General features: G+C 40.9%; 1 protein-coding gene across 4 annotated transcripts in view; it reads left to right on the top strand.

Moving 5' to 3' along the window:
- Positions 1-24,898, top strand: part of LOC133478242 (transcription factor SOX-6-like) — a 121,669-nt gene that overhangs the window by 33,237 nt on the left and 63,534 nt on the right. For all 4 annotated transcript variants that reach the window (XM_061774054.1, XM_061774053.1, XM_061774056.1 and 1 more), the window contains exons 3-4: positions 11,296-11,521; positions 12,829-13,054. In XM_061774054.1, the coding sequence (XP_061630038.1) occupies positions 11,297-11,521; positions 12,829-13,054 (451 nt within the window). In that variant the 5' untranslated portion in view covers position 11,296. The remainder of the gene's footprint in view (positions 1-11,295; positions 11,522-12,828; positions 13,055-24,898) is intronic.

Raw genomic sequence — 24,898 nt, 5'->3', positions numbered from 1 at the left:
ACTCAGGCTACTGCCTGTCAACAAAAATAAAAAAATAAAACAGCATTATTCACAGCATCTCAGTAGATTGAAAGCAACTATTGCTGTCCGAGTGGCTGGGTTTAGTGTCGAAGGCAATGGTGTATAAATACTGGATCTTCTCTTACAGCTCTGATATGGCAGTTTTGTAGGCTTTCTGTGTGAAAGAAGTTGCTGCTCATAAAAATAAAACTGCAATTTATCAATCTATGAATACGGTTGGGCATCGAGAATTGAGAACGGATTGGAACGTTCTCCAGGAATTGTTCAAATGTAAACAAATTTGGTTCCCATTTCCGATGCCTAGAAGACCCCGAAGAAGAGTGTGGCGAAAACCAACAAAGAAGAACGCGAACGAAGACATGCCCAACGGCGGCAGTGAACAAAAGCGTGTCTTAACTTTGGTAAAATTAATAAACAATTACCTCAGCCTACACCGCGCGGAGCTTCAGTGAAGTCAACTCTCAGTCAATTGGGCGAGTGAAACAATAAAATACGTCTATGCCAACATTGAGGCAGCTAATAAGGTAAACGATTGGTTGCACTTTTGCACTGATGGTTTTTAGCATTTATTTTATTCTTCAAATCAACGTAGGAGCCAATGACAGAAAAAAAAAACTTCACCAAAGGTCAAACTAGCAACTTGTTCATAATTTGGACACCCTTTATTTGAACTATGCTAACCTTTTTTTGACCAAGCCCCCTAAAAGAATCGGAATCGAGAATCGGAATCGAAATTGAAATGAGGAACTAGAATCGGGACCGGAATCGCTCAAATTGATACGATGCTCAACCCTACCTATGAATGATCACTATTCTACTTTGATGGCCTCTTTGGCAAAGGCAAAAGGCAAATAAATGACTTTCTGTTACAGCTTTTATGTGGCAACTTGGCAGAATTTCTGTGTGAAAGAGGGCCAATAATAAAATCGGGTGTATAGTGGGTGGCATATATACAATATATTAAAAACTCCAGGGCAGACATTGCCAGCATTTGCACGTCAGTCATGTTGAATAACGTACTTAGTTGTAAATATTTTTTGGGGGATTAGATCCGTGTGAATAACGGGCGCCCTGATTGGGCGGATTACCATGCGGAGCAGTTTGAAGCGAGGCCCCGTGCGCCGAGAACAATGTCTATTAGCCGCTAATGCACAATGGACACTTTGTACAGTAAGAATAGAGCGGACGTGCACACCTCGCGTGTGTGTGTGTATGTGTGTTTTATTCGCTCTCACTTGTGCTCCGGTGGAATTCAGCCCGCGATGCATTCACTGCCAGCTGTGATGTGCGGTAATATGCGGCATCCTGAGCTGGAGGGGATTATTCTTGTTCTCGTTTTTATTCAAATAGATATTTTTCAAGCCTTATTCGTTTATTGTCTTTTGCATTCAATCAAAAAATCACAAACAGCACAGATTTCAAACAGACTCATTCTGACCTACAGTATGTAATGCAAAAAAAACAAAGAAAAAATTGAAATTTTGATGGAAAAGTTCAGAACCAAAATAAACTTGTCCAGCAGAATCATCAGTAAAGCAAACACACAATTCCTAGCAATCCAACTACGAGGCACCGGTTCTCAAAAATAACCGTTTGACGATTCCCATCGCTAATTTTCATCGTAAAATTGTAAAACCTTAATCACGAGAAAGCCATATCATACAAGTGTCATTGAATCCTTTGATGCTAACTGCATTTATGTCTAAAAATGTTTCCAACTCCTAAATTCCGTCCAGTATGAGGCTAATTTTCTCCCAATTTTTCTGACTGTATTTCAAATTGCGGTTTGAATGGCCCTGAAATGACTTTGACGTCAAGTGTGTACCAGCTGCACAAATTACACATTTAAAACGGTCTATAATTGAAGTACGAAGTGAGACCTTTCTAGCCTCTGAGTGAGTGCGGTCATGGGGAAATCCTAAAAGCGCTTCTTCAGATCAGGTCAGACGGGGGGAACCAAGCTCATTGTTGGAGGAGCTTGGATTATCATGGGAGCATCCAGTGAAATGACTTGTCACTCCTAATCTGGGATTAGCAGGCTTTGGCACCTCGCGGGCGCGCTAAAAGCCACCTGTTTGACTCTTAATTCTTTTGTTGCATCAAACTTTTACATGCTTGTTAGACACAATCATTGTAAAGTGTTATTTTTAGACCTTTGTCACATAGTCATTCCTGCACTTATTCTGCATGGAGGGACCATGGAGCATTTCAATAAAAAAAAAGTGGCATCTTTCTTTGTGCAATCTGTGTGTTTTAGTCATGATGTCCCACGGTGCCGCCTTGTCCTTTTAGCTCATCGTTCACTCAAACTGGGACGGGACCAAACAAAATGGAAAAAAAAAAAAAGTACATTTTACTACACTGAGGATAAAAGGGACAGAAACTGCAATGTGCAATATATATTGAAATGTGGGCCTTTATTCATTTGCACGTGTTCTTTCTCAGGATATAAGGGTATCTTTTTTAAATATTTGTTTATCATGTCGCTATAATATATTTTTTATTGTATTTGTCATATCTAGTTGTCACACTCATACCCGCTGCTCTGGAAGTGCTGAATAAATCCTTTTCCATGTTGAAACAAGCCAGCCAAGTACGGTGTTGGCCGATTTATTCTCAAAAGGTACAGTTTTCCTTTATAAATCCGCCTTAAAAAAATAATTTTTGAACGTGTCTGACATTTGTCCTCCTCCATCACCCATTGTGCAAATGGCAAGACTACAGTGCTGTCAAAAAAAATATTGGCCTCCTTCTCAAATTCTTATATTTTTAACAAATGTAAATATCAGACCAATATAACCCAAGTGAATTTAAAATGCTGGTGATTTCATTTATTAAGGGGAAAAAAAACTATTCAAAGTTACCTGCTCTCTGATTAATCAATCACAAGACGGAAAAATGCCAAATTCATTCTAAGCCTGCGCAAAACTGAAGTCTGATTGGTTAAAAATAAACAGCCAATGCTAATATTGTGTATGTGTCACGGGTCAGCACTCCTGATTCTGAAGGCCCTGAGCAGATTACGTTGACATAGCAACACACAGAAGCTGAAATCTGATTGGACAAAAAAAGCAACAGCAACATGCACACTATGAGTAGCTAGGAAATGAAAATAATAGAATGCTGGAAATAAATTAATACAATTTCATATCAATTTTAAATATGAAATTTAAATTGTCAGTGCTTCTGATAGTTTTTAGAACAGCAGAGAAGGCTTTGTAGACCCTGACTTCACAGCACCACTTAAAATAACAGCACTCGTTCACATTTACCTGCGTGGCGCGGTCACGACACAGCGCTACTTGTGTAACGCTATTATATTTGCACATTGGGATTATGTCCCTGGAAGAGGTCAGAGGGTAGCGGCGAGATAATGAGGATTGGAGCCACTTAACACCTGCAGGTCGACCCGCTGCCGTATAAGCTACTCTCTAGCTGATGTAGAGACGGGAGGTATCGTGGAGAAGCCGCGAGGCCACGAAATGAGGTAGTGATAAGACATTTTGGTGAGGATCTGGAATGAGGTACTGATACAGGAAGTCGGTGTGACCACCTGAGTCGATACAGCATCAATGGAAGTGTCAAGTGCTACTTTCTTGGTCATGGAAAATGAGTGAGGGACGAATCATTCCATGACGACAAAAGAGTACAATTTTTTTTCTTTTTTTTATTGTGTGGTGGGTTTGAGTGGTTTCATGATGACCAGAAGACTGTATTCGTATTCTAAGCAGGCTACTTCCCGGTTCATAGATGATGACGTGAAATGATAGGGCGGATGGGACTACCATTTGCAATCTGGGGCAGTGGGAAAAGATTCAATTGTGACTCATTTTTATCCAGATTTGAACTAAAAGGAAATGCTTTCTATGGTGAAAATCTACGTTTAGTAAAGGTTGTGGCCATCGGTTTTTTGGGTGCAAAATTCAGCCCTTGAAGCCAGTTTCACTTTGTCACACAAAATTTAGTAGGCATGTCTATCATGAGTAAAACCACAAAAAAAGTCTCAAGAAGCCATGCCCGAAAAGACACAGGAAGTCTGCCATTTTGGTTTGGAAGCACATATTTTACAGTCATTTTTGGCCATTTCCAGTGATCCTTCAAACGCAAACAAATCGTAGAGATTTTGTCGGATTGCTAACAAATTTGAACCCTGTATACTAAACAGATTGACTGTTACATTAAGAAAGAGTTTTTGTTATTGCGTGTGGGTGGATGATGGCACAGTTTGGTGACTCACTGTTGGTTGAGTAGTGCAGGTCAGAATTTGGGGAAAATTCCGCCCACAAAACCAGTTTGATTTAGCAACATGAAATGGGGAAGCCATTGTCTACCATGAGTAAACCCACAAAAAAGCCTAAAAATGGCATGCCCGAAAACACACAAAATCTGCCATTTTGGTTTGAAGCAGCCATTTTAGGGTCATTTTGGGCCATTTCTAGGGATTCTTCAAACGTAAATTTATCCTTGGGAATTTGTCACATTGCTACCAAATTTGAGCCAATCGCAGGGCACATAGAAACAAACAACCATTCGCACTCACATTCACACCTATGGGCAATTTAGAGTCTTCAGTCAACCTACCACGCATGTTTCTGGGACCGGAGTGCCCGGCGAAAACCCACCCAGGCATGGGGAGAATATGCAAACACCACACAGGCGGGGCCGGGATTTGAACCCCTGTCCCCAGAACTGTGAGGCAGATGTGCTAACCAGTCGTCCACCGTGCTCGCGCTAGCTTAATACTAACACATAACGGAAAATGACGTAGACGTGCTAACGAATAGCATCGGTGTGTGCTGTGTTGTAACCTTTTAAGCGACGGTCATTTGAACACAAACGGAGAGCAACACGTAGACAGATAATATAACAATACTCAGAGGCATATACTGTACTCTTTACTGAGCAATTGTGACTGTCTCCTTCCTGTGTAGCCGTCCGTGTCTGTATTATGCCGCGCCCGAGTGGCCATGGCACACACAACAAGCAGCACAATGTCCATGGAACTGAACCAAAGAATATGGCGAAAATGGTTTAATTTCTTTACATTCTATTCAGTCATGTCATTAGTGTACGATTTAGTGATGACCTGTCCATGCATTTTCAATACCGCTCATCCTGTTTTAGAGTTGCAGGATGCTGGAGACTAGTCCTACTGACTTCGGGTGAAAGGCAGAGTACGCCCTGAACTGGTCGCCAGTCAGTCGCAGGGCACATAAAGAGAGAGACAACCATTCACACTCACATTCACAACGTCACTGACTGATAACTGAGCCCACGCTGCCTGCATCGAAGTCAGGCGAATGTACCACGACACCATCAGTTGACCACCTGTATGTTTTTAGAAAGTACATTATTATGAGAGTGATATTTTTCTCATATAAAACACATTACAAACATTTTCTTTTGGGTGAGGCTGCAACTTTTTAATTAATTGCATTTCCATTCATTTCAGTGGGGACAGATGATTTGAGATATGTTTTGAGGAAGGCTGCAACTAACTATTATTTTAATAATCGATGAATCTGTTGATTTTTGTTTCGATTCATCAGATTGGAAAAAAACTTTCAATTTCTATCCCTTTATTTTAAAAAATGACATTATTTTAAATTGACAGTACAGGCAATACACAAACATAAATTGATCATGATTAGGTTACTGGTTTGATCTGTAACGCGTCAGAAAATGGGCAGAAAAAATTAGAATTGTTTTCCAAAGTAAAATATGTTTGCAAAGGTCTCAATTTGGTGAAACACAACAATAATCAGTCTGCTTTATTATTAAAATACATATAATTATTAATATGCACTGTTGAGAGGCTGAAATTCCAAGGATTTGGACAATTTAAAGTTGAACAAGGTCTCTAAGCAAAACTCATCATAGATGAATTTGATAATCGATTATTCGTCGATTAATCTTTGAACCTCTAGTTTTGAGTTCCGAGCGTGGTCACAGAACAAATTAAACTCGTATCTCAAGGCACCGCTGCATATCAAGGTTCCTCCTCGAAGTCTTACTGAGTGCTGCTTCAGTGTGGTTCCGGTGCTAACATAATGACCAAGTGTGCTGCTTGGCTGAGGTGAGACACGGCGGCCACACAGTCCACTGTTGACGTCGGTCTTCAATGGCCGCTTCCATGCTGCCTTCAATAGCTCACTGTGTACGCATGAAGTAGATAAATGTATGTGGACTGTTGTGTTTGCGCTTGCCGGGGTGTGTTGCCCTGCCAGGAAAAACAAGCGGCACACAAGGCAGGGTGTTGGTCAATACGTCCACTTCTGGACTGCGGTTAACAGTTGGCATAGTTGCACGTGTTTACACCCACTGTACAAACATCATATTTATCCTTAAAAAAACACATTCCTTGGTTTGATTGATATTTTCCATCTCGGTACTAATGAAGGCAACAAACGGCATTTCATGAGATGATGAGAGACGGTCTTTATTGCACAGATGCACAATTGTGTATTTGTCAAGTGTGTGTGTGTGCTTTTTTTTGCTATTTATTAAGACATTTATTTCTTGTGAACGATGCTGTTTTTGTACAAAGAATTTATTGAGGAAACAGCCATTAGCTAGGCTGAATATCATAAAAATTACAGTATACTATTATCTAAACTTAGCGTCTGATTTACTTTTTTGAAAACTCAGATAGTTTTGCTCATTAACATTACTCTTCTGCTCTGGATTTTAAACATACCCAGCAATTTATTACTATTACTATTTTACTATTTATTAATTTTCTTAAATTTTGTGTCCCCACTCTATGATGGATGATGAAATATTTTTGTTTCATTTTCATGATTTGTCTTCATCCATTTGTCTGATATGTGTGATTCAGATTTGGTAACTCAAGGACAAGTTCATGTGTGACGGACTCCTCAAACGACGGAATTGACTCTGATATGAGTGCTTCAAACCAATATGGCTGACTTGCTGTGTATTTTAAAGCATGCATTGTCTGTCTACCAAATTTCATTTGGATAAATAAAATAGTCTTCGAGGGCTGAATTGAATAAAAAAAATCTGACTTTGGAGAAAAAAGATCAAACTCAGCCCAATCTTTGATGTTTGTGTACTACATTTCGAGAGTGCAAGCAAAAAAGTTTGTAATTTAGCCCCACCCATCTCCGGGAGTACATGATTCCGAAATTCCTTTGTAGGAGTTTGCCAGAGTATGAGCAGTTTCGGATTCTGCCAAAATGGCCGCTTCAAACCAAAATAGCCGACTTCCTGGTCATTTTCGTGGCCTGAGACTTTTTCGTGCGTCCTCTTACGATTGGCATGTCTACCTAATATCGTGTCGCTTGATGTAGCTGGTGTTGGGGGCTGTTTTCTTTAGCCTTTCCTTTTTAATAGCGATATTTTAAAATGATAATCAAACTTTGACGACATGCTCTGCATTATTAGGTGGCATGAGCAAAAAGCTCAGCAATTTAGTATTGCCCATCTGTCTAGTGTCCCTTTTTCCAATTGTAGCACATTTATGAGCCCTGGAATTCAGCCAAAAAGGCTGCTTCAACCCCAAATGGCTAACTTCCTGTTCAATTTCAGGCATGCATGCTTGAGACTTTTTTTGTCCGTTTGCCCAATTTTGTGTCAATCGATGAAACTGGTGTTGGGTGAATTTTTTTGGTTTACTTTTTCATGGCAAATCCTCTACTGTAAATAACCATCAAATGAAGACGCTATGCGGCACCCATCTGTCTTGTAGAGTTGCTTCTGATTTCGGCTCATTTGGGCAAAATCCCTTTTTCGTGTTCCTCAAAGCATGAACCATGAAATTCACCTAAAATGGCTGCTTTAAACCAAAACACAGACTTCCTGTGACTCTAGAGACTTTTCCATGCATCCTGTTACAATAGACATGTTCACCTAATATCATGTTGCTTGGCAGAACTGGTGTCGGGGGAATTTTTTTTGCCAACTTTACAGGTGGCGCTATTGAGTATTGGTGGTAATTCTGGACCTGTAAAATCTATCCAGTTTAACCAGGATACATGTCATGACAAAAATGGGTGCGTTTTGGAGCATGCTGAAACATCTAAAAAGGCCACTCTAGAGCTATTTATTTATTTATTTATTTTTTTTGGGTCTGATGACCGCATATGATGTGTTTTGTCCCCGCAGCCCTTGTGCACAAAACCACTTTTTATTTTACACAGCGTGTATGCGTCGGCATTCCTAAGGGCTGACCTCTAACGGCGCCGCCTCGAACAAGGCTCCTCACAGGCTTCACACACACAAGGCCTATTCTCCCTCTCTCTCTCTCTCTCTCTCTCTCTCTCTCTCTCTCTCTCTCTCTCTCAATGCTTTTTGTAATGCACCACCATTCAATCGCACCTGGGATATGGCATGGATGTTCACCCCCCAAAAAAGAAAGAAAGAAATAAATTCACCACAACAAACTTCAAACCCAAGCCTAGATTTACACTGCATAGTTCAAATGATGAATTTTTTTTTTTTTTTTTTTAGTGTGTCACACTAAAACAACCACACTCTCAAGTGTGAGCAACTCTCTTGCTCTCAAGTGGCAAGTGTTTTTTCCATGTCGAGTTGGGGGCTTTAGATCAGGCGATATCACTGATATTTGTCAACTGTGGGCCTTTGAAAAAGCCCTTTGAGACTCTTTGGTGTTTATTAGCTATACAAATAAACTTGGCTTGATTGATATCCGTCCAGGCAGCAGAAAAAAAGCCAAATACAGTGAACTGGATATCAAATGTGGGTAAAAATCCAAAGATATCGTAGATCTGCCAAACGGGGTGCAGCGTAAACGCACAGATTCTTATATACCCCATCAAAGCCAGCTTGGCGTAACATTAAAACACATTAAAAACTACAAATCACACATTACACAAATCACAAACTACAAAACATTAAAAACTACAAATCTAAACTACAGGGGAAAAACATAATTAAATATCGATAAATTACTGGATGAGCCAAAAATTTCTTCAATTAAACCACAACAAAACTTAGATAATTGTAAAGAAAAGAGGATTGCTGTTAGTAAATACCTGGAGTCACTCGCTTTAAAAACCAAAGACCAAGTCCGAAACCTTGATGTTACACATAGATTCTGACCCGACTTTCAACAGTCATATCAAATCAATTATTAAAACTGCCTTCTACCATCTGAAGAACATATCCAGAGGGAAGGCTTGCATGTGTCAATCAGACCAGGAGAAGCTCATCCATGCTTTTATCTCAAGTAGACTTGACAATTGTAATGGTCTTCTGACTGGACTCCCCAAAAAGAGCATTAAACGGCTGCAGCTCATTCAGAACGCTGCAGCTCGGGTTCTGACCAGAACAAAGAGGTCAGAGCATGTTACTCCAATTCTAAAGTCTTTACACTGGCTTCCAGTCAGCTTTAGAATACATTTTAAAGTTCTACTATTGGTCTATAAATCACTAAACGGTTTAGGTCCCGAAAACATGAATGAAATGCTAATGGGATATAAACTCAGTAGGGCTCTGAGATCGAAAGACTCAGATCAACTAGTGGAGCACAGAGTCCAAAGCAAACATTGTGAAGCAGCATTTAGCTATTATGCTGCACACAAACGGAGTAAGTTGCCAAGAGAAGTGACGTCAGCCTCAAGTGTGCTTTACAGGTAAGCCAAGCTTTTTGTTTCATTTGAATTTGCATGATTTCCTATGAGGTCATGTGAGTGTGCCGCTGGATGGAAAGCCAGCAAGCGCACCGGGTGGCCTTCTTTTGTTTCGTTCATTCTTCTTTTCGAGACTCGGCTGAGAGGGAAAAAACAATTCCGCAAAAATTCCTCCTATTCCCGTTTGTTTGCCACCACGACAACAGGACACAACCCCCCCCCCCCTTCTCGCAGCCGTTTTGTCCTAGTCCTCCTCTTGGGCTCCACAAGTAGCAGAAGGGACCTGGCGGCTCAATGCTGCTTTGTGTACGATTACTTTTTCCAAGGGGGGGGGCACAGGTTTCACTCCGTGCCGCCGCCCACAATGAACAATTATTTGTCGCCATGTCCCCCCCACCCTCGGGGAAGATTGGACCGCACTTTCCTGCCAAATACCGAGCTTGGTTTTTGCTTTCTGTGCTTCAAAGTCAGTGTTGGCCTTCCAATTCAGTGTTGAGGAAGCAAATGTATCGGTCATTCCAGAACTGGATGGCAATTAAGGCACCAACATTTTGGAAAAACAGATTATTTATTGCACAATTTTTGTTATGTTTTCAAGATAAACCATCTTATCATTTGAGTCGTCCAGTACAAACATCAGCGGTACACCTTTTATGTGTCTTATTTTGCTGTGTTTGAAGATATATTTAAAAAATATTGCTGAATTAATCCTTTGAAGTAAAATAAAAAAAGTAACGTTTTATTTGAATACCAATCTATACTGAACAAAAATATAAACGGAACAGTTGTTTGAGCTCCTTTTTTCATGGTCTAAGAAGTTTTCTAAAGGTCTTTTTCGCTCAAATGATGTTCATCCATGTATTAAAACCTGTGTTTGTGAGCACTTCTCCTTTGCCGAGATAATTCATAAACCTTGAGTGTGTTGCATATCAAGATGCCGATTAGACAGCATGATTATTGCACTCGTGTGCCTTCGGCCGGTTTGAGTTGTGGCCGAACATGACTGAAGTAGATCATCTTGAAAGAAATTACAGTTGGCACAAAAGGTGCTCTGTCCTGAGTTGTTGAACACATCTAGATATCAATACCATGAAATAAAAGCTGGAATTCTGAACTTTTGTCTCGTATTCATCTTTTGATCTAAAACCCAAATGTCTTCATTATACAACAAAAACAAAGGAATTGACCTTGCCCTTCCAATACTTTTGGAGGGGACTGTACCTGCGTGCTGAAACGGAAAAACTGAGACCCTGTATTTATTTATGACGCTCCACTTACAATATGCTGTTTTTTCTTAACTGAACCAAAAAAGTATGGCTGAACATGATTGAAGAAGAAGAGCCACAAAGAGAGGAAATGGTAGAGAATAAAAAGAGACTGTGGATATTGTGAGAGGCTGCGCTGTTGCATTCGGGTGACAGACACTCTGACGGTTGACCACTCATGAAAAGTAGTCGGCAAACCCCACACTCTGCACAGCAGATCGGTCAATTTCAGCCGCATCGCATAGGCTGCCCATAATATGGGCTTAAATTGATTTGGTCACAAAAATGAAGGTGCCATCGTACCGCCAACGTTGTTGAATATAATTCCAAAAATGATTTTTTGTACAAATAAAGGCCTCCCCTCTAATAGACCATCATTTTGTCTTCCTTGCCAGAATGATGTCTTCCATGCGAGCATCGCCTCCCTTTCACGCGCCGCCCGAGGAAGAGGCGCCGCTCGGCCGCAGCAACAACAACAGCGCGGCCTGGCTCGACGACCACGACCCCAAGGAGACCCCGTCGCCCTCCCCGCCCGAGCGGCCCCACCCCGGCGAACTCCAGCCAGTCAGAGAGAAGCGAGCGGACGACGACTCGTGGGACAACGTTACGTCGGCTACGATGGTGAGAGAGGGAACACGGCTCATAAAACACGCATGAAACACGCGCGAGGGGCAAGATCTCTTGCATACTGATTTAGACGCGTGCACACACACGCACAAACACGCACACACACACACACACAAACTGTGATCGTGCGCTGCAGGCACTGCTGAAGGCAACCCAGTGAGGGTCCTCCTTTCGAGACGTTGACCCTTCACTTCTTCTCAGCTGCCTCCCTGTTCATTGACTGTGTGTGTGTGTCTGTTGAGGAGATTTTATTTATAATTTTTTTTTAAATTACAGTACTGGAAGTTTTCCAGAATATACACTCAACAGCCATTTAAGTAGGTTCACCCGCACTAATCCAATGACTGCCAGAAACATTTTTCCCCATAAGGAATAATCGAAGTACACATATTTTTTTTGGGGGGCATTTTAACATGACTAAAAGTCATACAAGTGTTAGAACGATGCAACTGTGTCTCATATGTCTCATTTTAAAACATTTTTAAATGTCAAAATAAGTAGGGTTCTTGTTTTGACCAACTTTGGCACATTTCTTTTTTTTGTCTCAGCTGAGTAGAATGCTTTGAACCCCTTTCACCTGGAGAATTTTGAATTGGTTTGTCATTCAAAATCAGCTGGATTCTTGCTTTGCCGTAGGACAACTACAATAAAAAAAAAAAGGATTTTTTAAAATGAAAAAAAACAAAACTTTTATGGTTCAATTAAAACCAAAAACAGATTTTTTTCTTGACATTTTTATAAAATAGCTCAAAAGTAATTATTCCTTTTTCAATAACAAAAATATTTATAAAAATTTTATAAGAATAAAAAACGTTTTACTTTTTTACAAATCTGACTTCAAAATGAAAAGAATCTTAAATGTTTAAATATAATCCAAGTTTTTTTATAATAAACCTTTTTAAATAGAATAATCACAATTTTGCAATATATTTTTTTAAATGAAAGATCTTAAGTATTCTTTGTATTATTATACTACATTAGTTTACATATTTTTAAATGATATTCAAATGTAAAAAGATCTAAATTTTCATCTGAATTTTAAAAGTAAATATAAAAGTAAAAAGTAAATATATAATATAAATAAAATAAAACTACAAACAAAAAGGCAATTTTGCTAAAATAAAACAACAACAAATTGTCTTTGCAAGTAAAAGAAAATCTGACTTTTCTTAACAGATAAATCAGACATTTTAAATTCTCATTGAAAATATACATGAAAAAAAACAAAACAATTTTGATCCAATTTTGAAAAACAAGCGCACTAAACACATGATGCGCTGAGCTTTTTTTCCCCCTCTCAGGATACGGAGAGCACAAATAAAGGCTCCTCCGTCGTTTACTCGTACCGGGCCAACTCCACCTCGCCGCCCAAGCCCGAAGAGTGCTCCCAGGATCGTGGCGAGCTGACGGCAACGGGCGCGGGCTTGGCCCTGGGCACGCCGGAACGCCGTAAGGGGAGCCTGGCGGACGTGGTTGACACGCTGAAGCAGAAGAAGCTGGTGGAGATGACTAAGACGGAACAAGACGGTAAGACTTGGCCGAATGACTCCAAGTTGGGAATGCTTGTCTGCGATTGGTCTGAGGTGACCCCGCCTCTCATTAAGACATTAGAACATTTGTATGTAAATTCAATTCTAATCTCTCACTATACAATTGGACCTCGATTTACGAATTTACAGTAATTTGTTCTGTGACAAAACTCGTAACTAATTTACTCACACGGTATATAAAAAAATGTTACCCATTCAAATGAATTTGAAATTCCATTAAATCCCTTCCAGCCTCCAAATCACTGCAATTTTATTTACATTTTAATTCGGAAAATAGCAGTTTATTGCATAAAACATGACAAAAGAGAATGTGAAGAAATAAACTGGTTTTATAAAGCGTAAATACTATACGTACGTCGTATTTGTGTGTTGGATGTGTGCCTTTAAGGGGCGTGTCCTATTGAGTGTCATCAGGTGCGAGAGCCGGGTTGGCCGGTTAGTTTGCATGTGAGCGTCTGGGTGTGAGTTGTGGCCAACAGCAGCATTTTTGACTGTTTATCCTGTTCAATAAACAGCTGAAAGTGATTCAGTGACTTTAGCTCTCCTTGCCCACAAGCATGGGCAATACAATACCTTAATTGCTGCCTTTTTGTTTCCCCACTTCATTCGAGCGGCAGTGTATCTCAAACTCACTTGTAACTTAAATTTTGACTTGGAACAAAAAGACAAAAAACATCGACTAAGTCATTCAAATTAGAATATATCTAAATTGATAAAACACAGACGTAAAAATGAAAAATGATGTGTAAATGAAAACTAATGAAGTAAAATGTCAGACTTTAAATAAACAAACCATACTTTTTCAAACAAAAAACATCTCATCGGTCTTATCAAAGTCATATTTCTTTGTCCAATGCAAATGAATAACTGAAAAAAAGCTCTAAAAATGCAATATGTTATTTTAAACTCCTTGTGTGTGTGTGTTTGTGTGTGCATGCGTGTGTGTATTTGTGAAATCACAAGTGCACTGGGACTACTTTGTCTTCTCCACCACAAAGTTTCTTTTTGAAGGTTCAAAATTACAACAGAGCGCCAGCTCTGGCTCGTTAGATCCCGATATCAATCAGTGAAAATGCAGCTTTCCCTTGTTTTTTTTTTTTTTAAGCGCCTCTGTGATCTGGAGCGCTCACACGAGAGAAGCGGCGGAGTCTCCCAGCATGCCTCGGCCTGCCCTCCGACGCACATGTAACGCCATCCGGCAGCTGTCACGGCGGCGCGTACTAATCTGGATATCAGAGCGCCGCTTGATCTCTCTGTCATTGATGCGCTAAATGGGACGGCCGAGGGCGTAATCCCGAATGGAGTCTTTTTACTTGAAAGATGGCCGCCCGGCACTCTCCTGTAGGATCTCGGAGGCCGAAAGGGCGGCGTGTCGTGACTTCTTCCTGTCACGTCACATGATGTGACTTGTTGTCCCTTTTTAAATCCCGCTTCATTTTATTTAGCCCATCCACTAAAAGTCAATTCAAACACACAAGTGTCTTGTCAAGGATCCCATTTGACATCGCAAGGCTTCACTTTCTTCTTCGCCAAGCGTGATGCCAAAACAAATATTTAGTGTAGACCTTCAGACCAACTTACCTCAAGGAAATAAATCTAACAAATATAAATAAAATAAATAAAACTTACCTCAAGGATCTTTAATTGGATTCCAATCAAAGTCGGAAAAAAATATTGTGTGATTGCTTTAAAATAAAGGAATTCTGCCAAATAGACAAATAAATAATAAATAAAAATGCTCTCTCATTGTATGTAGTTGTTTTTATTCAAATAAAAATGCATTGTTAAGAAGAACAAATCTGATATTTTTTTTATGTGAATCAAATTGACTTTAAAAAATAATGAATTCTGTAAAATGAAGTAAAAACATAAATGCTAAAAAAAATACCAGTGTCCTATTGTCATCTAAAATAGGACACTGGTAAAATAAAAACTCAATAAAAAAATTATGATTTGTCACATTTTTTAAATAACTAAATAATACTTACATATTTTTACAGTAAGAAAAACAAATCTAACTTTTAAACCCAGCCAGAATGTCAGTTTTATTTATTTATATTTTAAACAGAAAAATGTGCTTCCTCATTTTGTTAAATGTGGAAGCGACATCGCAGTTAGCAGGCGCTCAAGAAACGACTCCCTTGAAATTTTGGAAGAGAGCCATCATTTGTGACGAAAAATTACCATCACGCTTTTATTTTTGACATTTGTAGGCTGTCAGTTTTTCCCCCCCAATTTATCGATTTCTTGAGGCTTAAGGCGCCATTCAGTGGCTGAAAAGTGATGACCAAGAAGCTGTAAAGCCCTCCTCTCATTAGCCAGTAAATGGCTTTGATCAATATGTCTTTAATATTGATCAGGGAGTCTTTTACTATCAATTGTTAGGAGTGAAAGACCCTCCTGGTAAACTGGTTCACTTGGAGATGGTGTTTTCTTTCCCCAGATGATTGATTGACAGATGAACAATGCCGTCTTCCCACTGCCCCCTTGCTGGAAAGGGCCCGCCCTCATTAGCTAATGCCATCAAAGGCAACGCGACCTGTGCTCGCTTAGCGAACATCGCAGCTCGCAGCGAGAATGTGGTCGACGTCCCTGTTAGGAGGCACGCTAATGAACACAATGCGGTGGATTTTGCTCCTTAAATACGCCATCAAGTGCTCGTTAAGTTGCCGCAGCGTTGCCATATCACCGCCCAGCAAAAAAGACGTCCATTATGAAAAGACGCAATCGAGATTGCAAAGGTGGAGGTCAGCTTCCCTCACATTTCTGCATTACCTTGAGTTGATTTCCATCCATCCATCCATCCATTTTCTGAGCCGCTTATCCTCACAAGGGTTATGGGAGTGCTGGAGCCTATCCCAGCCATCATCGGGCAGGCGGCAGGGTACACCCTGAACTGGTTACCAACCAATCGCAGGGCACACATAAACAAACAATCATTCACTCTCACATTCACACCTACGGGCAATTTAGAGTTGTCAATTAACCTACCATGCATGTTTTTGGGTTGTGGGAGGAAACCGGAGTGCCCGGAGAAAACCCACACAGGCACGGGGAGAACATTAATATATTTGTTAAATAAGAAAGGTGAAAATTTGGAAATAAAATTATCAGACAATTTCAACAGAAATAGCTGACATTTTTAAGAAATCAGTTGTAACGCTTGTAATTTTAAGATTTACAAAAAAAAACCCTCAATTTTAAATACATTTTTATTCTATTGTTTAAATATAAAAGCACGACAACTATGCTTAGTGTAGCTAAATTGACCTTGCTTCATGACGTTCCGACTTTTCTTCCTCAGACGCATTATCGGTTATGAACGGAGAAGGTCTTTATTTGCCAAGTATGTCCAAAAACACACAAGGAATTTGTCTCCGCTAATAAGAGCCGCTCCAGTACGACAACAATTTACAGAACACTTTGGAGACAGAAAGACATTGACAAGAGCTTCCTCACGCTTGTGCATTAGGTTGAGTTGCGCTCTTCTGCTTTATTATTCAAACGGGACTATATAAAATGTACAAGGATGACATGAGAGACGTTCGCTGGCCCTGAGGTACTCATGCGGAGTGCCAGCCCCGACTCGCTCACGGCAGCTCAGCCTTAGCTTAGCATCGCGCTGATCGTCTGCTTGTAGGAATTTAACGCAGACCGTCAAATGTTGTCATGTATCATGATAGACGGTGCACTCATCTTTTTTTCATGAGCGCTGAGCACGCACTGTGCTGTGTTGACATGCACACTGATGCTGTGTGACACTCACACACATCATCGTCAATAATCACTGTACAGTCAACCCTGATATTCGCAGAGGTCAGGGACCATGACAGAATGCATGAAACCCCCATTTATTATCTGCAATATGGACAGACTATATGAACTTAACAAAACATTTTTTTTTAAAGTTTTCCACGTGCTTTAAACCCCTTCAAACTGATGTTTTAAAAGTGTTCCTTATCAACTGTTCTCACTCTCTCATACGCACAGTTCTCCAAATAAGAAGCAATACACAAATACAAATTGCTTCAAGCAATTTTTTTTGTCATTCCCAGTTGAAGTTTAATGAAAAATTGATACATAAAAAAGAGAATTCAACATTGTACATTTAAACACCAAAATGTTCAAACAAAACAATTTCTTCTAAAAAAAGTCTACTAGCTTGCTGGCATTGATGTTACAGTAATCATAAACCTTCAAACAACTAATACTTAACACACAAGGAGCAGCAACACATACAAACAGAATGCAACAATATTTACCGGCATATTTTCTCCATTCTGGGAAAAACGACTATTACAGGTGCTCAGTTGGGGACCCTCTCTGTCTCTTCTTCTTGCTCTAAATGACATCTTTTCCAGTAGACCTCAGTGCTGCCCGGCATATGTTTCAGCACAACATAATTTTACACTGAATGCGTGCAGATCTAAATTCGTATTTCCCTGTACTGTCAACACCCATTAAAAAACGATCACTTAAATCGATCACTATATGTTGAGCAGCTAGCCTGTAGCAGCTGTTAACTTCCACTACTACCAATAGCAATCCGGACTTTTCTCTGCATCATCTTGTGAAGTTTAACACCCTGCTTTCTCGCGCCTCAACCCTATAAGGTTCTTTACCTGCCTGGCAGACCTCTACTAGAATCTTCCGTCACGCTGCAGTGGCCAACGCGAGTTACTCCTCCGCTATCGTGAGGCCTTAGAACAGAGGTGTCAAACTCATTTGTGTCGCGGGCCACATTGTAGTTATGGCTTCTCTCAGAGTGCCGTTAAGATTTTGAAATCATATAAATATTGAATCACCTCCTTATATTATTTCATAGACAACAAATTGATAGATGAATAGTTTGGAAATCGAAATTCAAGGGTAATACTTTATAACTATTGTTTAAGTTACTGTATTGTAAAAAGAGGTTTGATAATAAAAACATAGTTGGAAATATTTATTCCATATGACAATAAAAAAAAAAAATTCTACAGATTTGAGTAAGAATCATGGCAGTTCAAGCACATGATTTGCTTTCGTGGGCCACATAATATGATGTGGTGGGCCAGATCTGGCCCCCGGGCCTTGAGTTTGACACCTGTGCCTTAGAAGGACCACTTTGGATGAGATCATAGGGTGTTACAGAAAAAGCACAAAAACAGTGAACCTCTGCCCGATTAACACTGCATGATTTCACATATTTGCAGTTTTTTCTATGGAACCTACTCTCAACTATTTGCTGAAAATACTGACCTATTGTGATATTTTTGTGTTGCCTCAAGATGGCGGCAAAGTGCTGGCTAATGAGAAAGTAGTAATTAGTGTCAAGGAAGTGTTTTTTAAAGTGATACATCTCAACTGACAGCTATTTGCATGTCTAGGATGAACTAAGTTTAGCCTGGGTTGTTAGTGGAAGTTACGGAGAGTCTTCGCCGTATGTACACGCACACGTCCAGTAAATTTTTCAGAATCAAACAAATCATCTGGAAGCTATTTATTTTTAAAGGGTAATGTTGTGAGATGAGTTTAAATTGATATGAAACTGTTTGGAGATCGTAATTTGTAGTATATTTATGATAGATATTCGCGGCAGGGCTCGGTCCCTACAGCCCGCGAAAAAAGGTGGCCTACTGCAGTTGTGAACTGAAAGTGTAAATGTTTTTTTGTCTCTGTCACCTGTCGGCTGGCAAGCAGTTCAGGTTCTCCTCAAATGGGATGGGCTCCAGCTCACCTGTGACCCTAGTGAGGATCAACGGTACAGAAAATGGATAGTTTTAGATGTTGGGCAGAAAAAGTGTTTGGAAGAGGTTTCACTCCATTCCTGTTTGAAACTTTTCATTTCATCCTTGCTGCTGGTCTCCATCTCTTTTTGTGTGTGTGTGTGTATTTCTGCAGCGTCAAGATGATTGTAAAACCTTCGCTTCAAGCTAGAACGTAGTTAGTGCTTGAAATCAGGGAACCCGCCACTCGCCCTCCCCCAGCAGGAGTGTGCCACGTTGACCCATGTGCATGTGTGGGGGCTTATGGATCCATACAGCCAGGTGTAAATTGTTGTGATGACAGTTTAACAGCCCAGTCGGGCCGGCCCGAGAGCTAAGCTCATTGGCTAATTAACAGGGTCTTGGCTCGGGGGCACCATGTTTGCCTTGACTCCGCCAGATTGCCACTTTGAAGTGTGTGTGTGTGTGTGTGTGTGTGTGTGTGTGTGTCAGTGTGTTGCTTGTGTATGTGTTGAGATTAGGATTGTGACTTAACTGTAACAGGCTGACATATTAGAGGTAATACAGTAAATGGTGAGTCTGTACTTATGTGTTTGCCCTGGCTGCTCAGTAATGTATGACTTAGGTGACAATAGTACTTGTACAGTGCAATCGTAGGAGATCTCAGCGTGTCTTGTGAGATTTGCTTTTCTGTTACCAGTGATGGGAAAATGTGAAGCATACAACGGGAAACAGAACTTATTTTGACATTGGAACATTAGTATGCTTTGTGATTGTCTTTTTCATTGTTTTTTTTTGGGCAATGCCATCAAAGATGGGTACCACATGAAAATGTGATAATAAGCGTCGAACTGGAAATGGAACTCATTGCAATGTAGGGGACCTCAAAGAATCGTGTAAGACTTGATCTTTCTTTGACGTTTTTTGGGGGGGACCATGTGATCACAGATGGGTACCAGTGATGGCAAGTGATAAAAAAAAAGTATAGAACAGAAAATCAAACTTATCACAAAAAGGAGTATATCTTGTAGGATTAGCATTTTGGGGGGCTTTTTCTGGCAGTGCCATCAACGAAGGGTACCCGTGATGGCAAAGTGATGGGGGAATGTGATAATTAACATAGAAATATAAATGGGAGTTATTGTAAAATAGTAATTCAGTCTCGGTCCAGGCTGCTCAGTACAATTTGGCTTAATGTTATAATGGAAGTTGACCAAGATTACAAAAAAAAGTCCTCCAAAAGTAATCGCCATCATGTATGTTGCGATGTGAGTCTTTTTCTTTGGCTTTTTTGTGATGCTACCACAGAAGCGTACCCACAATGGCAAAGTAGAACAATGCGAAAACATCAACACACAGCGAGGCACCTTTACAGAAAACAGGAGACAGTTTGACATTTAACTGCATGCTTTGAATGGGGAAAAGCAGTGCTATCTGGTGAACAAATGTAAAAGTGTGCTCTTTAAAACCAGTAGTCCAAGTTTACTGTAAATGAGGTCTGGCGACGTTCCTTATCTTCTAGGAGGGTACCTTGTATGTCCCACTTATGCACACCCCCTCCTTGCTGATATTTGGCCTGGTGAACGCACCCCCCTCCCAGAGGGCCCGGGTCCCAAAACAACGCTTGTATTGTGTCTCACGCACACATGCATATGCTTGTGTGTGTGTGTGTGTGTGTGTGTGTGTGTGTGTGTGTGTGTGCCTGCGGTTTCATGTATCAGGACTAAAGTGGAACCAGAAGCCGGGGTCTTGAACGGTTGAGGTTTTCAGGAGCGTGCCTTCCACAAAGAAGCAGTTTTGCCCCCCCCCCCCCCCCCCCCCCGACAATATAAGACAATATAAGACAATCTCATCTTCTCATCATCGTAGAAATACAACTTTTATCATATACGGTGTGCATGTTATTGGAATTTTAGCATTTTGTGTTTGAAAGCCTACTTTTTTTTTTCTTTCATTTTTTATTTAAAAAAAATATATAGATTGTAAGAAAATGGAAAACCCAAACTTCGGATGAAATCAAAGTAAGCATTAGAATATTGAAATGCTTTTATCTGTTACTTATTATCACATATATATATCATATCATCATGTATTCCTGTGTGTGTGTGAGAAAGTGCTGACATGAAAAGAGGGTTACGTGGGGCTAAGCTCACTCGCCCCCCTCGGCTCTATGTTTGCATGTGTGTGTATGCGTGTGTGTGTGTGTGTGTGCATGTGTGGGTGTGTTTGTGTGTGTTTGTGTGCATGTGTGTGGGACCGGCGAGAGTGGGTGTCGCCTGACAGATGAAAATAGTGTGTGCGTGAACTAGACACCGTGCTAACACACAGCCGGGCTAACCGCGTTGCACTATAATGGTTTTACAACGCTGATGCTCTCTCTGTATGTGCGCATGTGTATATATGTGTGCGTACAATTAAAGGTCTGAGCAGTGAAGTGGTATTCTATGATCAGTTTGTGTGTGTGCGTGTGTGTCCTCATGTTTGGACATATATTGAGTTTGATTTCACACAGACATCAATCCTGCAGGACAGCTGTGAGGACAGCTGCTCCCTCACTCCACTTCTCCTCCTCCCTTTCCTCCCACTTCCTGTTTGTCACTCACTTCCTCTTTATTCCTTTATATTCTTCTCCTCTCGACATTTACTGGGTTCTGTTTGATCGTCAAAGGCTGATAAATGCCAGTCTTCCGTTACGACTTAAAATGAGCAGGATCTCTGTGTGAAAAAGGTGGCACCGCCTGTGTATAAGTGTACGCCGCAATGCCGGAACAGGCGTGTGAAGTTTAACACCTGACACTTTTCCAGCTTTGTTGTGTTGAAAGCAACACAGGGTTCTGTGTGAAGGGCAAAGGTGGAAAAATGCTAGGTCTTCAGTTCCAGCTTGGAAATGGCAATTAATAATAATAATTAATAATTCATTTTATTTAAAGGAGCCTTTCAAGCCACTCACGATCACCGTACATAGTTCAAATAAATTTTGCATTTAGTAATTAGTATTTGTGTGCACGTTCAACCTATTTCATGGCCACATGAAAAAAGTCATATCTGGGGTTCATAGTTCTACGTTGATGGTACGGACATGAAGGCACGGGACTCAATAAAGATGCTGTGTTGTTGAAAATGCACATACTCTCAACACAATTCTGTTTCGCTGGGCTCTGTGTGAAAAGGTTTGATGCTCCATGTTTCGGGCTTTTTCTGCCGAGTAAACTGTCTCGTTGCTTACCTTGGCCACCCTCCTCTGACCCCACACCCCCAGCACTTATCACCCACCTCTCGCTTCCTCCACTTGATGAAGAGACGCCGGGGAATTTTTATACAGGCCACCTTTCTAAACAGCACTTGATCCCGGCAGATAACGATCCATGTAGGGTAAGAAACACAGCCTCCTCCTCGTATGTGCTGTTTACCGCCATGGGAGGTATAATAAATTGTACACACTAGTTGTGTTTTCCCGCTTAAGTGCATCTATAAATTGTTGCCGCGATTTGTTACATGTCCCGTCATCTTCATCAACTTCCTCAGGAATGCAAGTCGAGCCCGTTTGCATGATAAATCCGATTGAAATTATTTTATTCCGGACATCACCGTCTGCTGCCTATTTTGGCAAAATGGCTTGTTTACTACTCATGTGACCACAAATGTACTGTGTACAGTGGGTACGGAAAATATTCAGACCCCCTTAAGTTTTTCATTCTTTGTTATATTGCAGCCATTTGCTAAAATCATTTAAGTTATTTTTTTTCCTCATTAATGTTCAGACAGAACCCCATATTGACAGAAAAAAATTGAATTCTTGAGATTTTTGCAGATTTATTCAAAAAGAAAAACTGAAATATCACACAGCCATAAGTATTCAGACCCTTTGCTCAGTATTTAGTAGAAGCACCCTTTTGCCATGAGTCTTTTTGGGAATGACGCAACAAGTTTTTCACACCTGGATTTGGGGATCCTCTGCCACGCCTCCCTGCAGATCCTCTCCAGTTCTGTCAGGTTGGATGGTGAACGTTGGTGGACAGTCATTTTCAGGTCTCTCCAGAGATGCTCAATTGGGTTTAAGTCAGGGCTCTGGCTGGGCCATTCAAGAACAGTCACAGAGTTGTTCTGAAGCCACTCCTTCGGTATTTTAGCTGTGTGCTTAGGGTCATTGTAATGTTGGAAAGTGACCCTTCGGCCCAGTCTGAGGTCCTGAGCACAGAAGGTTTTCGTCCAGGATATCCCTGTACTTGGCCGCATTCATCTTTCCTTCATCTTTCCAACCAGTCATCCTGTCCCTGCAGCTGAAAAGCACCCCCACAGCCTGATGCTGCCCCCACCATGCTTCACTGTTGGGACTGTATTGGACAGGTGATGCGCAGTGCCTGGTTTTCTCCACACATACCACTTAGAATTAAGGCCAATAATTTCTATCTTGGTCTCATCAGACCAGAGAATCTTATTTCTCACCATCTTGGAGTGCCTCAGGTGTTTTTTTTTTTTTTTTGTCTTGCACTGAGGAGAGGCTTCCGTCGGACCACTCTGCCATACAGCCCCGACTGGTGGTGGGCTGCAGTGATGGTTGACTTTCTAGAACTTTCTCCCATCTCCCGACTGCATCTCTGGACCTCAGCCGCAGTGATCTTTGGGTTCTTCTTTACCTCTCTCACCAAGGCTCTTCTCCCCCAATTGCTCAGTTTCGCCAGACTGCCAGCTCTAGGAAGGGTTCTGATCATCCCAAACGTCTTCCATTTCAGGATTACGGAGGCCACTGTGCTTTTAGGAATGTAAAGTGCAGCAGAATTTTTTTTGTAACCTTGGCCAGATCTGTCCCTTGCCACAATTCTGTCTCGGAGCTCTTCAGGCAGTTCCTTTGACCTCATGATTCTCATTTTTCTCTGACTGACTGTGAGCTCTAAGGTATTATATAGACAGGTGTGTGGCTTTCCTAATCAAGTCCAATCAGTATAATCAAACACAGCTGGACTCCAATGAACGTGTAGAACCATCTCAAGGATGATCAGAAGAAATGGACATCCAAACACAACAAATTTTTGTCATCGTTTTCAGTCCATGTCAGTGGGAGTCACTCACTTTCTGCCACCGGGAATACTCTGGTGCCTTTAGTTTACAAACATTATGAAAAGGTTTTTAATTACCCAAGATCTCAATCAATCAAGATCTGAACCGCCGTTGACTTTACCTCTCTCTATTGATGTCTTTTTTTACATTTTATAAATTAACAAAACTGGAGTAGAAAGTGAAGATATCTGTTTTGAGATGAAGTAAAAGTACAAAGTCGTCAGGAATTTTTTGGGGAAGTTTAGTACTGTAACAGTACTTTAACAAAGTATTGGTACTTAGTGACTTGCCACCGCTGCACGCCACGATCCAAATCCCAGTGTAAACATACGATTCGGGCTTTAATGGAGGGAAGCGGTCGTCTGAACGGGACAATGGGACCCGTACGCTCAACATTAAGCCACTCAATAGATGCGACATGTGCAACCCCGTTGAGTCCGACCTGTTTTGCGCCTTTTGTCGTCATCCGGGTGGCACAGACTATTGTCCCTGACGTAGCTATTCCGAAACAAGCCAGCCCCTCGGAGCCGCGTTGTCCTTGCTGCGCCCGATACCAAGCGCATGTGAGCATGGTTCAGCGTGATGTTGTGTCTCTGTTTTGTCAAATTGGGCCTGATTTAATAAATATCCAAAAAGCTGGTGCTAGAATGTGTGCTCACTCATGCTAACGGGTCACGCACACTTGTGTCAACAGGTGTAAAAGTGGTAGAGACGCTGTTATTAAAGGATGGTTTTGCGCTTTTTGGAGAGCAATGTAAGTGAAAAATGAAATGGCTGTTTTAGTGATTGATTTGATATGAAATTAGGTCATTTGCGAAGAAACGGGTACAAGCAGGTTGGAACGGGTGGAGGAAGGTGTCAGGTGTGTTATGTGACAGAAGAATCTCTGCTAGGATGAAGGGCAAAGTTTATAAAACAGTGGTGAGGCCAGCCATGATGTACGGATTAGAGACAGTGGCACTGAAGAGACAACAGGAAGCAGAGCTGGAGGTGGCGGAAATGAAGATGTTGAAGTTCGCTCTCGGAGTGACCAGGTTGGATAAAATTTGAAATGA

The sequence above is a fragment of the Phyllopteryx taeniolatus genome, chromosome 5, assembly GCF_024500385.1.
Source record: "Phyllopteryx taeniolatus isolate TA_2022b chromosome 5, UOR_Ptae_1.2, whole genome shotgun sequence".
Taxonomy (NCBI): Eukaryota; Metazoa; Chordata; class Actinopteri; order Syngnathiformes; family Syngnathidae; genus Phyllopteryx; species Phyllopteryx taeniolatus.
The sequence above is the reverse complement of the archived record's forward strand: the minus strand, read 5'-3'. Positions and strand labels throughout refer to the sequence as shown.